This window comes from Gopherus flavomarginatus, chromosome 9 (assembly GCF_025201925.1).
Source record: "Gopherus flavomarginatus isolate rGopFla2 chromosome 9, rGopFla2.mat.asm, whole genome shotgun sequence".
NCBI classification, from domain to species: Eukaryota; Metazoa; Chordata; order Testudines; family Testudinidae; genus Gopherus; species Gopherus flavomarginatus.
In genome coordinates this window covers 11469885-11483871 of record NC_066625.1, presented here as the reverse complement: position 1 = coordinate 11483871, position 13987 = coordinate 11469885, and the positions used below count along the sequence as shown (strand labels likewise).

General features: G+C 45.7%; 3 protein-coding genes across 6 annotated transcripts in view; 1 reads left to right on the top strand and 2 right to left on the bottom strand.

Annotated features, from left to right (window-relative positions):
* Positions 1-13987, bottom strand: part of MRM2 (mitochondrial rRNA methyltransferase 2) — a 338368-nt gene that overhangs the window by 202685 nt on the left and 121696 nt on the right. The window lies entirely within an intron of this gene.
* Positions 1-13987, top strand: part of LOC127057557 (uncharacterized) — a 110687-nt gene that overhangs the window by 59997 nt on the left and 36703 nt on the right. The gene's annotated exons all lie outside the window — the stretch shown is intronic.
* Positions 8439-13070, bottom strand: GRIFIN (galectin-related inter-fiber protein). The gene is made up of 4 exons (XM_050966393.1): positions 13059-13070; positions 10183-10262; positions 9916-10078; positions 8439-8603 (listed from the first exon to the last, which is right to left on the bottom strand). Exons 1-4 carry the CDS (start codon positions 13068-13070, stop codon positions 8439-8441), a joined length of 420 nt encoding a protein of 139 aa, XP_050822350.1.

Sequence of the window (13987 nt, the reverse complement as noted above, 5' to 3'; positions counted from 1 at the left end):
GCTGTGCACTAGCTTCGCCCCATTGTTCTCAGCCACCCCAGGACGGACTGAACGGGCATACCACTCCATTGATACAGGTAATGCTCACCCAATCAGAACCCCACCCTACCGGGTGTCTCCTCATGCCCAAGCTGCTATAGAACGGGAGATCCAGAACATGCTACAGATGGGTATAATCCGCCCATCTACCAGTGCATGGGCATCTCCAGTGGTTCTGGTACCCAAACCAGATGGGGAAATACGCTTTTGCGTGGACTACCGTAAGCTAAATGCTGTAACTCGTCCGGACAACTATCCAATGCCACGTACCGATGAGCTATTGGAAAAGTTGGGACGTGCCCAGTTCATCTCTACAATAGACTTAACCAAGGGGTACTGGCAAGTACCGCTAGATGAACCTGCCAAGGAGAGGTCAGCATTCGTCACCCATGCGGGGGGTGTATGAATTCAATGTCCTTCCTTTCGGCCTTCGAAATGCACCCGCCACCTTCCAGAGGCTGGTAGATGGTCTACTAGCTGGACTGGGAGAATTTGCAGTTGCCTACCTCGATGATGTGGCCATTTTTTCAGACTCCTGGCCCGAACACCTACTACACCTGGAAAAGGTCTTTGAGCGCATCAGGCAGGCAGGACTAACTGTTAAGGCCAAAAAGTGTCAAATAGGCCAAAACAGAGTAACTTACCTGGGTCACCAGGTGGGTCGAGGAACCATAAACCCCCTACAGGCCAAGGTGGATGCTATCCAAAAGTGGCCTGTCCCACGGTCCAAGAAGCAGGTCCAATCCTTCTTAGGCTTGGCCGGATACTACAGGCGATTTGTACCACACTACAGCCAAATCGCTGCCCCACTGACCGACCTGACCAAAAGACCCAGCCAAATGCAGTTAAGTGGACTGATGAGTGTCAAAAGGCCTTTACCCAACTTAAGGCAACGCTCATGTCTGACCCTGTGCTCAGGGCCCCGGATTTTGACAAGCCATTCCTAGTAACCACAGATGCATCTGAGCGTGGTATAGGAGCGGTGCTCATGCAGGAAGCAACAGATCACAACTTCCATCCTGTCGTGTTTCTCAGCAAGAAACTGTCTGAGAGGGAAAGTCACTGGTCAGTCAGTGAAAAGGAATGCTATGCCATTGTGTACGCCCTGGAAAAGCTACGCCCATATGTTTGGGACGGCGGTTCCAACTACAAACTGACCATGCTGCACTAAAGTGGCTTCATACTGCCAAGGGGAACAACAAGAAACTTCTTCGTTGGAGTTTAGCTCTCCAAGATTTTGATTTTAAAATTCAGCACATCACAGGAGCTTCTAACAAAGTAGCTGATGCACTCTCCTGTGAGAGTTTCCCAGAATTCAGTAGTTAAAAAGTGTTCTTAAAATGTAGAAGTCTGTTAGTTATATACTTAGGGGTATATGTAAAGGTGCATGTGTTGTATTAATCTGTTTATTTTAAAGTTCTAGAAGGAAATCACCGCCAGTGAGCTTCCCCACTGTCTGCAATTTGGGGGGGCGTGTCATAAACAGATAGCTAAGGGTTAATGTCTCTTTCACCTGAAGCACCTGACCAGAGGACCAATCAGGAAACCGGATTTTTCCAACTTTGGGTGGAGGGAATTGTGTGTCTGAGTCTTTTGTCTGCCTGCCTGCTTTCTCTGAGCTTTGGAGAAGTAGTTCTACTTTCTAGTCTTCTGTTTCTAAGTGTAAGGACAAAGAGATCAGATAGTAAGTTCTATGGTTTCTTTTCTTTGGTATTTGCATGAATATAAGTGCTGGAGTGCTTTGATTTGTATTCTTTTTGAATAAGGCTGTTTATTCAATATTCTTTTAAGCAATTGACCCTGTGTTGTATCATCTTAATACAGAGAGCACATTTGTATGTATTTTTCTTTCTTTTTATATAAAGCTTTCTTTTAAGACCTGTTGAAGTTTTCTTTACTTCAGGGAAATTGAGTCTGTACTCACCAGGGAATTGGTGGGAGGAAGAAATCGGGGAGATCTGTGTGTTGGATTGCTAGCCTGATTTTGCATTCCCTCTGGGGGAATAGGAAAGTACTTTTTGTTTCCAGGATTGGGAACAGAGAGGGGGAGTCTCTCTGTGTAGTTTCACAGAGCTTGTGTCTGTGTATCTCTCCAGGAGCACCTGGAGGGGGGAAGGGAAAAAGGATTATTTCCCTTTGTTGTGAGACTCAAGGGATTTGGGTCTTGGGGTCCCAGGGAAGGTTTTTTCAGGGGGACCAGAGTGCCCCAAAACACTCTAATTTTTTGGGTGGTGGCAGCAAGTACCAGGTCCAAGCTGGTAACTAAGCTTGGAGGTTTTCATGCTAACCCCCATATTTTGGACGCTAAGGTCCAAATGTGGGACTAAGGTTATCACAAGTGTGCTGTGTCATTTTTGTGTTTTTATGTCTGATTTTGTAAGCAAGTAGTTTTTAAGTGAGAAACTTGGGGGTACGCAAGACAAATCAGCCTCCTGAAAGGGGTGCAGTCATCTGGAAAGGTTGAAAGCCAGTGTATTAGTCCATAAAGGCTGGTAGGAGATAGCCAGGATTTCAGAGTAAGGCCATGAAGAACAAGGCTGCAGGCAGGTAGTGTATTCCCATGGGTAGGACACTGAGGAGAACTGGGTTCTATTTCAGGTTCTGCCACTGACCTGACCTCTTCTGTGACTTTGGCCAAGTCACTTCCCCTTTGTGTGCTTTAGGTCCTCCACTTGTAAAATGAGGTGATGATGCTGCCCTCTTTGCAAAGCATTTTGCGGTAGAGCTATGAAAAGTGCTATATAGGAGCTAAGTATTTTTATTATTACAGGGGATGGGATGGAGAACTAATTCCTGGTCTCAACAAGCAATCATCTTCTGCTCTGATGAAGCAAGAGATTTGATTAGCTTTATTGCCTATAGGTGATGTGGTGCTGCATCCAAATATGCTGAAGGGGGAGGGTTCTGAGCAGACCACGAGAACTGGAGTGTGTCATAAACTTGGATCCTGATAGGCTAATAAATAACATTTCCGAGGTCACTGGTATTATATAATAGTACAACTGTCAAATAATCTGAGGACTTCAGCTTCCAATACCCTTCCCTTTGTATTATGTCTATTGATTTCAGATAATCTCTCTTAAACCTGCTTTTAATCTCCAGAACCACCAGGCAGCAAATGTCTGAGGATGGTACCTGCCCTCACCCCTAGCCCCACAGCCGTGAGACTGGAGTGTCTCATCCAAGTTGAAATGATTCAAATGCTTCAGGCTTTGTCCTGTGTTTTTAAGAAATCCCCTTCCCCACAAACTCCATAAGAAAAAGCATCTACCCCCTTTCCAGCACAGTCTCCACTGAGACTCAATAATCCAAACTGTAGCAGACTTCATGCAGCTGGGCCTGGCTGGTAGCACTAGGAACTGTCTCACCCTAGAATAGTGAATTATTTCTCCATCCCCCCTACCCAGTTTCTTGGAAAGAAGGCACATTTCCTTCAGTTCCCTCACAAAGAAACCACAAATCCTATGGATTTATGGGGCTTTGAGGCCTGGGCAGTAAATGAGAAACCCACGCTGGAGTCTGCTAGATCCTGAGATGAGATCAGAGTGGTGGTGGGTGAGGAAGATGCCTATTGCTAATCAGCTCTGCTCTCCCCAGCACCAGGTTCAGTGACACTGGTGTGGCGGGGAGGGAAGGGCAGGGGAATTACAAGTGTTTTAGAACGATGGCCCAGGGAGTAATTTAGAAACACGGGCTGACGTTCACAGAAAATTGCTGGCTAAAGTTCAGTGGCCTGCTGCAGTCAGCTCTGCTTTCTCCAACAGGAGTCACTGCCCAGGGAATGAAAAAAGGCAAAATGGAAGTTGGTCACTGGAGAATTAGTAACAAGGCTAAGGGATTACAGTGGCAGTGGGGGTAAATCAGTCTTGTTCAAGGCTGCAAACCTCATGCTGGCTCTGCATCTCCACCTTTCAAATGGGTCAGCACTGGCAGTGAGCCACTTCTCCCATTCATCCTGCACTAGCTTTCCCAAGGTAGGACCTAGCTAGGGTGACCAGACAGCAAATGTGAAAAATTGAGATGGGGTGGTGGTGGTGGTGGTGTGTGTGTGGGGGGGAGGGGGGGTAATAGGAGCCTATATAAGAAAGAGACCCAAAAATCAGGACTGTCCCTACAAAATCGGGAAATCTGGTCACCCTAGAACCAGCAACCCATGTGGTCAGAGAAGAGCCCGTTGTTAAGGCTGGCAGAGAGAACACCACTTAGTCTGATGTCACTGGACAGCATGCTCTGCTGATTGGATGTGACTGCCACTGATTAGTGAGCCAGGGTGCTCATCTGGCTGTGGGGGAGCTGCCAGAGCTTGTTTGCAGAGAAATGTGACAATTATTAAGAGTGTCAGAGTCATGACCAGACTGAATGTCACAGGCATCAGCGGACACCATGTCCTTGAGGCACCTGCGGGGCTCCTATCTGTGATGCTGCCTGACTCAGCGAAGCCCTGCGGGGCCCTGATCCAGCGGGTCACCACAGAGGAGCAGAGCAGGCACAGAATGCATTACAAGGATCAGGGATGCTGGAGCTATGATGTAAAACCAGTATAAATGACACGAAGATCAGGCCCTGCTACAGCTATAAGGACTTCTTCTCTATTGCCCCAGGTAACAACAACTAGGGACAAAATACACTGTCAGTAAAAAGACACTCATCGACCTGTTTAAGTACATTGAGATTCAGCATTCTCTCCTAGTAAGGAAACTCCTGGGCAAGAAACTCTAGCCTGAGACAGTTACAGGCCAGAAACTCTTGCTAAATCGGTCTGAACATGCATCAGGCAGGGAGAGGACTTCTTCAGACTGGAAATTATGGGGTCTCAGCTATTGTCAGACACATGGTCTCTTCTAGCCTGTAAATCTTCCTCTCTCTTGCTGTTCTAGGGTAGGAGCTGAGCATCTCTTTTAGGTTTCCTCTCTCTCTTTTACATAAACCAGTAACAGCAGCAGCTTCTGTTTTTATAACTACAGTCATGCCTTACCCCACCAAGGAGGCTTAAGAACAGATAGCCTCTCTCCACATATCCAGGAGCTGGGAGCATTCTATGATGCTTCTGAGCATGGCTCCAGCTCTTGTGTGCAGTCATTTTAAATGGGACATAATGAAGCTATGGCTTGGGGGGTGCATAAGACTAGGGGTGTTAACTGGGGGTGAATTAATCTCCATCAGGGCTGCAGAACGTATGCTGAATGTGCTCCTCTATCTTCTAACTGGGCTTTAAACTCTCCAAGGGATTCATATATATCTGTGGGGGAGCGTCCTGTTCATCAGCTCCCACCTGTTTCAGCTCCCTAACCATTAATATGAAGCCTGTTTAAAGCTGGGGGAAGAGGCCTCGTTTCTTTTTCTTGTAGCCAAAAGACCAGTAATCAACAGCCTCCTGCCACCATCAGCATGCCTCATCCTCTTCTGAGAAGGGCTCCTGGGGCTCAGCAAACCTCTCAGGCTAACCTGAGCAGCAGTAGATGACACTGCTCCAGAGGCCTGATGCAGGCAGTGGCAGGCCAACAAAGGAAGCCTAAATCACAATCAACATCCAGCTGCTTAATTTTTTTTCTCAAGCTCCTTCTCAAATGCAGTGAGAAACAAATGGCAGAAGAGGGTTACTCTGAGCCAGAGAGTACGTCCCAGTTCCAGTGGAGCCATGAGAGAGACAACTCCATAACACTGAGCCTAGGGTGACCAGACAGCAAGTGTGAAAAATCGGGATGGGGGTGGGGAGTAATAGGAGCCCATATAAAAAAAAAGCCCCAAATATCAGGACTGTCCCTATAAAATCGGGACATCTGGTCACCCTACTTGAGCTATGGTGTATGTCTTGCCTCCAGGGATCCTCTATGGCTATTAGTTGCTCCATATCATCATTTCTATCTGCAAGAATGAGACATGGTACAACTAGGAGTCATCAAGTACCTTTCATAGCCAGGGAAGCAAAAGTTTCAGTGTGAGGGTAGAGTGGTTAACATTTCTACCCCAACAGCAGCTCCACTGATGTGTCAGGAAAGTTTGCACTCTGTTTCCCTATGCAGATGATGAACGAGTAAGATCAGCTAATTAGCTCCTGGGCAGGCTGAGGGAGCCTGTTTGTTAGAAGAGACATGATGCAATCAGATGTTGCTGGCTAATTTTTTATGGCACCTCTTTTTATTTATTTGTACCTGAAATATGTTGGCCCTGTTCATCCAGGCTCAATGACTGAAGTAATTGGAATAATGGAATATTTATATAGTGGTGGGACACAGATGGGGCTTAGTGCAAGGTATTATTGTTATGAATTCCCTCGTCAGTTTTCCCCCATGAAGCATAATCAGTATCATGGAACTTCCCTCCAGGGACAAATAAAAAGAGCACTTTCTTCCAAATGTAGTTAAGCGTTCTCAGAGACAGGGCGAATTTTATGCCATAAAGGTCCTATGTCTGATTGCACTTGCATTGTTTTATGCCCATGTAACTGCACTGACTTCAGCAGAGTTAACTGTGGGTTATGACCACTGTCACTTGGATCTGGATCAGACTATGAATGCAACTCCTCTGGAAACAAGCCCGCTCCTCTGAGATTGACCCCCAGCTGGGCAATGGGACCCAGGAGTGATTGTTTTACTTCAGAGCGGTTGGAAGCTGCAAAAAGGAACAAACAGGAAAAGTGAAAGAGAGTTTCACTTCCAAAAAGAGGGATTCTCCAGGTCAAGATGCAACTTGGTGTGTGGTAAGGACTTGAACAAGGAGACTAAGTGCTGACTCCTGTCACCCAGGTACATCTATCACAATTTCCACCTTCTGTTTTGTAACCGGCATGGTTGCCATTTACAAAACATATTTTCTATTCTGTTTAATGTGACCACATCTATTCTGGACCTTCCTGTGTTCCCAGTACAGTCTTTACCATGAGAACATAATGTCCTCGAGTTTTGGTCTGGAAATATCGTACACTTTTAAGACTCGTAGATTTTGCAGTATTTTGTGTTGTGATTGGCAGACTATTCACCTCCTCCTCTTAGGTCATTAAGACTTTAAATAGAAGGAAAGGAGAATGACCTCAGCCAATCAAACTAAAGAGTTCTGAAAAGGCCAGAGCAAAACTTTGACTTTTCAGTGGACAGATAACAATTCCAATGACTCCTTCCAATGACCAGAGATTGTACAGGAGCTGTGATGAGTACATAGTGTATCCTCTTGGCAGCAATAGCAGGTAGCAGCCATTTGTCCTCTTCCTGTATGGCTTGCCATTAGGAATACACTCTAACCCCTGGGGAGCAAGGGGATGATTTGAGGGCACTGTACTTGCCCTTTTGAATTAATTCACATTCATATTTAACAATGGTGACATTTTAATGTCACTGTATGCAAGCTTGTCCATTAGCAGCCCTTCCCCTGCTGGAGTACAGTCAAGGGGTTATACACATAATACCCCAAAAAGAGGAGAAGGAGGTGGACAATGTCAGAGAGGAAAAGGGGAAGGAGAAACAGGAGAACAAGTGAGTGTGCGTTGATTCCATTGGATTGAGAAGGGAGGAAGAAGGAAAAGGAGAGAGAGATTGAGTCTAGCCACTAAAAATATGGCACTTTGTGCTTATCCTGAAAAATAAAATTGCTAGAACTCGGTCCTTCTAGGATCCCTTGGCATGGACTCTAGTTGTGTCTGCCTTGCTTTCTGACGAAATCACCTTGGCTCAGTGCTCCTTTAAGCCCCTCCCCTTTTTGACCACAAAATCACTCTTGGGATCTGTATCATAACAGGAGAGTTGGCAGAGTTAGAGCAGAGCAGATATGCATATCATTGCAGTGTGGACAAAATTATTCCGAGAAATCTTGCAAAATTGGTTATGTGACAAATGTAGAAGCCACTTCACACGGTGCCATTTTTCAGATTTTATTGGTGATCATGTTGATATTGTACCAAGCTCCAGTAGGCATATACCCCTCTCTGCTGGCATCATTCTTATACATCCCCTAGATCAATGCCTCCACATCTGAGAAGTGTAGCTAATCCATACCCTATTCCGGAGTAGGAATATTTTCTCAGATAAAATTCGAATGTTCTTTCCCTTCAATGCAAACTGCCAACACAACAAACTGCTGTGTGGAAGGCCATTGTTCATTACAACAAACAAGGATGAAAATGCCCAGACTACCAATTCTCCACCGTAGGGCACATGGCATCAGAATGACTCTAGGGATCTGGACTGACTGACATTAACAAGCTAGCTGTGTATTGCCATTGTATTGCTAGGATACAGTACATCATGGGCATGACAACTCTGTGCTATAGTTTTCTCCAGCAACATCCTTCCTACTGGAGACAACAGATGATGGGTGGAAGACAGAGGAGAGAGGGTAACCAGTTGCCTACTGGGGAAGGGATCTTAAGGGTGTTTAGGCTGGACAGCCTGTCCCAGCTTTAGTGCCTAATAAAGACCACGTTTGGTGATTTCCATTGAAGAAATTCTGACATCATTCACGACCTGCAGTTTGGTGATAGCCGAGAGCTGTTTCTGCCGATGCTTGTACTGGAGGATTTTGTTTTCATCAATGGAAACGTGGAAATAGTCTGGGTCAGAGTAGATTTCGATCTGAAAGAGAGAGAGAGTGAGAGTTAGGATCTCCAGGAATTGGTCTGAAACATCACCGGAGAAGCTGATCCAGCACAAATGAAAGCACGTCTGATCTGTGGTCAGTGACAATCCTCTAGGACACCGATGAGTGTGCTAGCCACCTTCCATTCAGGCTAACTAAGGGAACAATGATAACACCCCTTTGTTTAGTGGTAGCTAAAACCACGGCCCAGAGACTAGACTGAATGCAAACACAGGGCCTTTGGATTCATTGATGGAGATGAGAAATGGCAAAGCAGAATAACTAGCATCCATTTGGCATCCAGGGAGCATGCAAAACAAATGTAGCTTACACCAGTGGTTCTCAGCCAGGGTACATGTACCCCTGGGGGTGTGCAGAGGTCTTCCAGGGGGGTACATCAACTCATCTAGATATTTGCCTAGTTTTACAACAGGCTACATAAAAAGCACTAGCAAAGTCAATATAAACTAAAATTTCATAGAAACAATGACTTGTTTATACTGCTCTGTATACTATACACTGAAATGTAAGTACAATATTTATAGTCCAATTGATTTATTTTATAATTATATGGTAAAACGAGAAAGTCAGCAATTTTTCAGTAATAGTGTGCTGTCACTTTTTTGCATTTTTATGTCTGATTTTGTAAGCAAGTAGTTTTTAAGTGAGGTGAAACTTGGGGGTACGCAAGACAAATCAACCTCCTGAAAGGGGTACAGTAGTGTGGGAAGGTTGAGAATCACTGGCTTACATTGATTTTTGATGTTCTGGGGGGATAAATCAGGTCTGCAGTTCCCCATAGGCATTGTGAGTATAATTTAAAGTGTGTGTGTGAAGGGGGGCATGCTTTGTCTGACCACCTCTTGTTAATTGATTTTCCTGCTAATCACACATACCCTTAATCCATCCACTTGCCTTGTATGTTACACTTGCTTTGCACAGCACCTGTATAGCATGGCAGTGCAAGTCACACCACTTAACTGCTTACATCTGTTTATAGTCATCTTATAACTGATGTGCAGTTGACCTTACCATTTACATCCTTGCTAAACGGAGCCCAGGGAGTTATACCTGCATCTTTACTCCAGGCTGGATATGGCCCAGAGTGCTAACTAGGTCAAATTTCTGTTCTCCTATTTTGTCATTGGAGTTAATGAAGTCAGTGGAGTTACTCCAGGTTTACAACAGTGAAACTGAGCAGAACTGTGCATTGAAGGAAGGACTGAATGATTTGTACTGCTGGTCCCAGCTCCAGGGCTGGCAGTCATGTGTCTCTCCCAGCAGATTTGTGGGTTGATATTGAATTACCTGGAAAGGTTCCTTTGCTTTTAGGGGGAAGGTGTCAGTTACTTCTTCCGGCCCCCAGCGGTTGGATAGGAAGGAGTTGCAGATGATTTTGGAGTCAGCGAAGCAAGGGTTAAAGTGGAAAGCGATTTGGTCTCCTGCATTGCAGAGGAAATTAATTTCAAACCTAAAAAACGAGAGAAATGAGTGATTCAAACCCATGAAGCCTGGCAGCTGGGTCCCATGAGACACCATTATGCTCTGAAAAATGGCTGCAGATAATACCCTTACATATTTGCATTGGAGTTTGTTTCACCTTTAACTATCACGCTCCAGCCAGGACACAGCCCCTCTGGGTACGATGCCTCGAACTGTGAATGGGAAAAACCAAGTCAGTGATGCTCAGCAATGAAGAGAGGCAAGGTGAGGGAGATAATATCTTTTATTGGACCAACTTCTGTGGGTGAGAGAGACAAGCTTTCCAGCAATAAAGAAACATATCTCAGCTTTCTCCCCTGCCCTCTCTCTCCTTTCCCATTCCCTCCACAGCTTTATTACTGGGTCACTTTTCATCCTCTCTCTCTTTCCCATCTTCTCTTCCTCTTTTCCCTTGTCTTCCTCTTCCTCTCTCCCTCCACCTCTTTGTCACTCAGCAATGCCATAAAATAACCATAAAGCTGCTCAGCCTTTTTTGCTTTCAGAATTCTCCTTTCTCTCCAAGATGTTTTGGGGTGGCCAATCCCATTTCATCTGCTGATGGCCGAGAAATCACTGCTCTGCACCAACTGGCAGAGAAATGCCAGGGCTCTTGCTGCAAAAAACCTTCATAAAATCCTGTTTGTTATGAAATCAAGGAAATCCTTCTTCCCCTCCTCATCCTCAACAGTGCAAAATCTTCAGAGTCCTGAGCATGAGACTTTGAGGTGCTTTGAGGGATGGCTGGAATGGCAGGAACTGATCAGAGGGGAATAGTGAATCATAGACATGGGCCATCTAGAGGTCACCTAGTCCATCCCTCCATATTAAGGCAGGATTAAGCATACCTAGCCCATCCCAGACAGATGGTTGTCTAACCTGTTCTTAAAAGCCTACACTAAGGAAGATTCCACAGCCTCTCTTGGTAACCTGGTTAAGTGCTTAACTTTCCTTATAGTTAGAAAGTTTTTCCAATTATCCAACCTAAATTTCCCTGTGCTGCAAACTAAGTTGATTGCTTCTCCTCCTGGCCTTGATGGACATGGAGAACAACTGATGATCATCCTCTTTATAAAAATCTTTTTCATATTTGAAAACTGTTCTCCCTCAGCCTTCCCTTCCGTAGACTAAAGGTGCCCAGTTCTTTCAACCTTTCCTCAGAGGTCATATTTTTCAAACCTCTTATAATTTTTGTTGCTCTCCTCTGGACTTTTTCCTATTTGTTCACAGCTTTCTTCAAGTCAGTGGAACATGGGCAGCTGGATAAGCGCCACCTCACTCACTGTTATGGACCTCATGCTTTCCAGGCTGGGATCTTTGTCTGGTCTCAGGAGTTAAACTCACGTAAAAGACAAAAGAGCAGGTTCATTTCTCAATAATTCATGTTTCTGTTGAACAACCCATTTTTCATAAGAAAGGCTTGACATTTCCTCCATTTTCTGATGCTCCTATGAGCCGACTCTCCCTCCTGTGCCTTACACAGAAGCAGCACCACTGAAATGCAGCCGGCCCTACTAAGGGTGGAGGGCAGGAGCAAAGGGGCCCAAAGCTCAGCACAACACAATGGAGAAAAGAGGAATTCTGGCTATGAAAAATTAGTCAAACCACTGTTCTTCTGGAAAATACCCTGGGATCTGTCATGCCCATGCTGAGCAGATGGGACCTGAGGTGTCACAATCTCCCTAGTAAGATCCTCACCCAGTGAAGTGCTTGGGGCTCAGTGTACTTTCCTCATAAGGATTTGGAACAGGGAGCTGAAATAAATGATGAATTCAAGTGAAACAGCTCGCTCTCTTCCCCATACTCCATGGGGAATGACACCTGCTTCTCTTCGCTAGCGGTATTCCCACTCTACCCACCACTGACCATCTGTGTTTGTCAAGTGTCTAGCAGAGAGGGATCTTGGTCTGTTGCTGTGGGTCTTAGGTGCTACCACAGCACAAATAATAAATAATAATAAACTCTCATGGTACCTTTTTATACAACCTCCTTTCCTGCACTGAATGATGCTCATCTCCATAGCTGGGAGAAATCACTCCTGGTTTTGGTAGACACCCTGGAGTTCTGCTCCATTCCCAGTTTTCACTCCCAGTCATGTAGAGCATTCAGTCTCTCTCCCTCTGGGGCTTCACTTATCCAGTCCCTTTACTCTGCCACTGGATTCCATTCAAACCATGCCTAGCATCTCCCGGACACACGTCCTACACATGTCCTTAGGGCAAGAGCTGAGACACAATCATCTCAGACAGCTCCACTGTTAATCTCCAGCCTCTTTTCTTGCCACTTCTAAAGACGGAGCCCACTAAACACTTTCCTGGCATTCTCATGCTGCTGGTTGGCCCCCCCCACACACACATTTTGCCCCCTTAGAAACACTTGGGTCATGCAAAGCTGATTGTAAGGTCTAAGCAGGGTGGAAGTCATGCTGGATCCCAATCTGGGCTTCACTTGGATCTCACCTCTAAAGCCACTAGAGCACATACAGCGAAAGGTGCTCCACATCCCCACAACAGCAACTATCTCTCTGATATCGGTTGTCCCGGGAGAGATTATTTTAACGTACAAAAGAAAGACACCTGCTCAGGTTGCTCCACTAGACACTGGGCCAGATTCTGATCTCAGCACAACTTTGTAATTCTGGAATAACAGCAGTGAAGTCAGTGGTGTTAGTCTAGATTTACACCAGTCTAACTGAGACCACAATCTGTCCAGTTGCTCTAAAACGTCCTTCTGTGCTCGATTATAACAGAGATACATTTTGAGGCTCATTACTGAAACAGAAGGGCAGACCTATAAGCAGAATCCCCATGAACCTGTTGGTTTCTAGCTTTGCTCTGGCCAGATTTCTGGGTTTTCTCCCCAGCTGCAATGCTCTTTCTTTATCTATCCTGTGCTTGAATTAGCAGAACCCCAGACACTGAGCACTAGTTTGAGCTGGTGAGTTATGCCAGATGCTGGTCCCTCTCCCTTACCCGCAGTGCCATCTTGCTTGCCTGCCTTTCCACTGTCAGACCGATCCACAGCTGGATGTGCAGCCAGCAAGGCCTGATATAAGGGCTGCTGACCACGTGTGTGTGTGTTTGGGGGCGGAATTATCAGAGACAGAGGAGCGAGCTAGCCTCCTGACCCTTGATGGGAAGAGAAGAATGGAAAAATCCACTCCCTGCCTGCCTTGCAAAGTCAGACTGTTCATTCTCTCAGCACTAATCCAGACCTTCTGTTCTTGCTTACAATAGCAACAGCAACAAAACAATCCAGAATAGGGACATGGTGGCATCATTTTATTACAGTGAAGCAAGGGTAGAGAGTTTGAATTGCAAACCCAGATAACACCTGGTCTTTATTGCACAAGGCCTCTGTTTGGTCAGGATGGGTCTCCTGACGGGGAGATGGCGTGGAAGAAATCCCTGCGGATTAATCCCCTGGGAGATTCTGCCACAGGCTAGGACAAGACTCCTGGGGAAAAGTTACCTGGAGGGGGAGGAGTTTGATTATACCAGTGGTCCACGCCCTGAGCAGGAATGGATTGCAGAGGGAGACATGATTGGGGAGAATATTAGACTTCTTGGTTCACATAGCTACTCTGGGGAAAATAGTAACCATGCCTTTTTAACTCTTCCCCCTCCTCTGTGTTGCCCCCGCCAGAGGAGGAAGATTTCTGTGTATGCGGCAGGAATTTTGCTCATTTGTTTTTTTCTCATTCTTTGTCATTTGTAATCCTGTCTTAGAATCAGCTGATTCGAGCTCTGTCATAGCCGCTTTTCCGCCTCACAGCCCCCTTGCTGCTTCCGATAGGCAGAACTGGACAAAGCCTGGATTGTCAGCAGCGCATTAGGATTTAATACTCTGCTGGTAACAGCATGTTGCATTGACCTCTCTCTTTGCATGGTGCAATCCATGT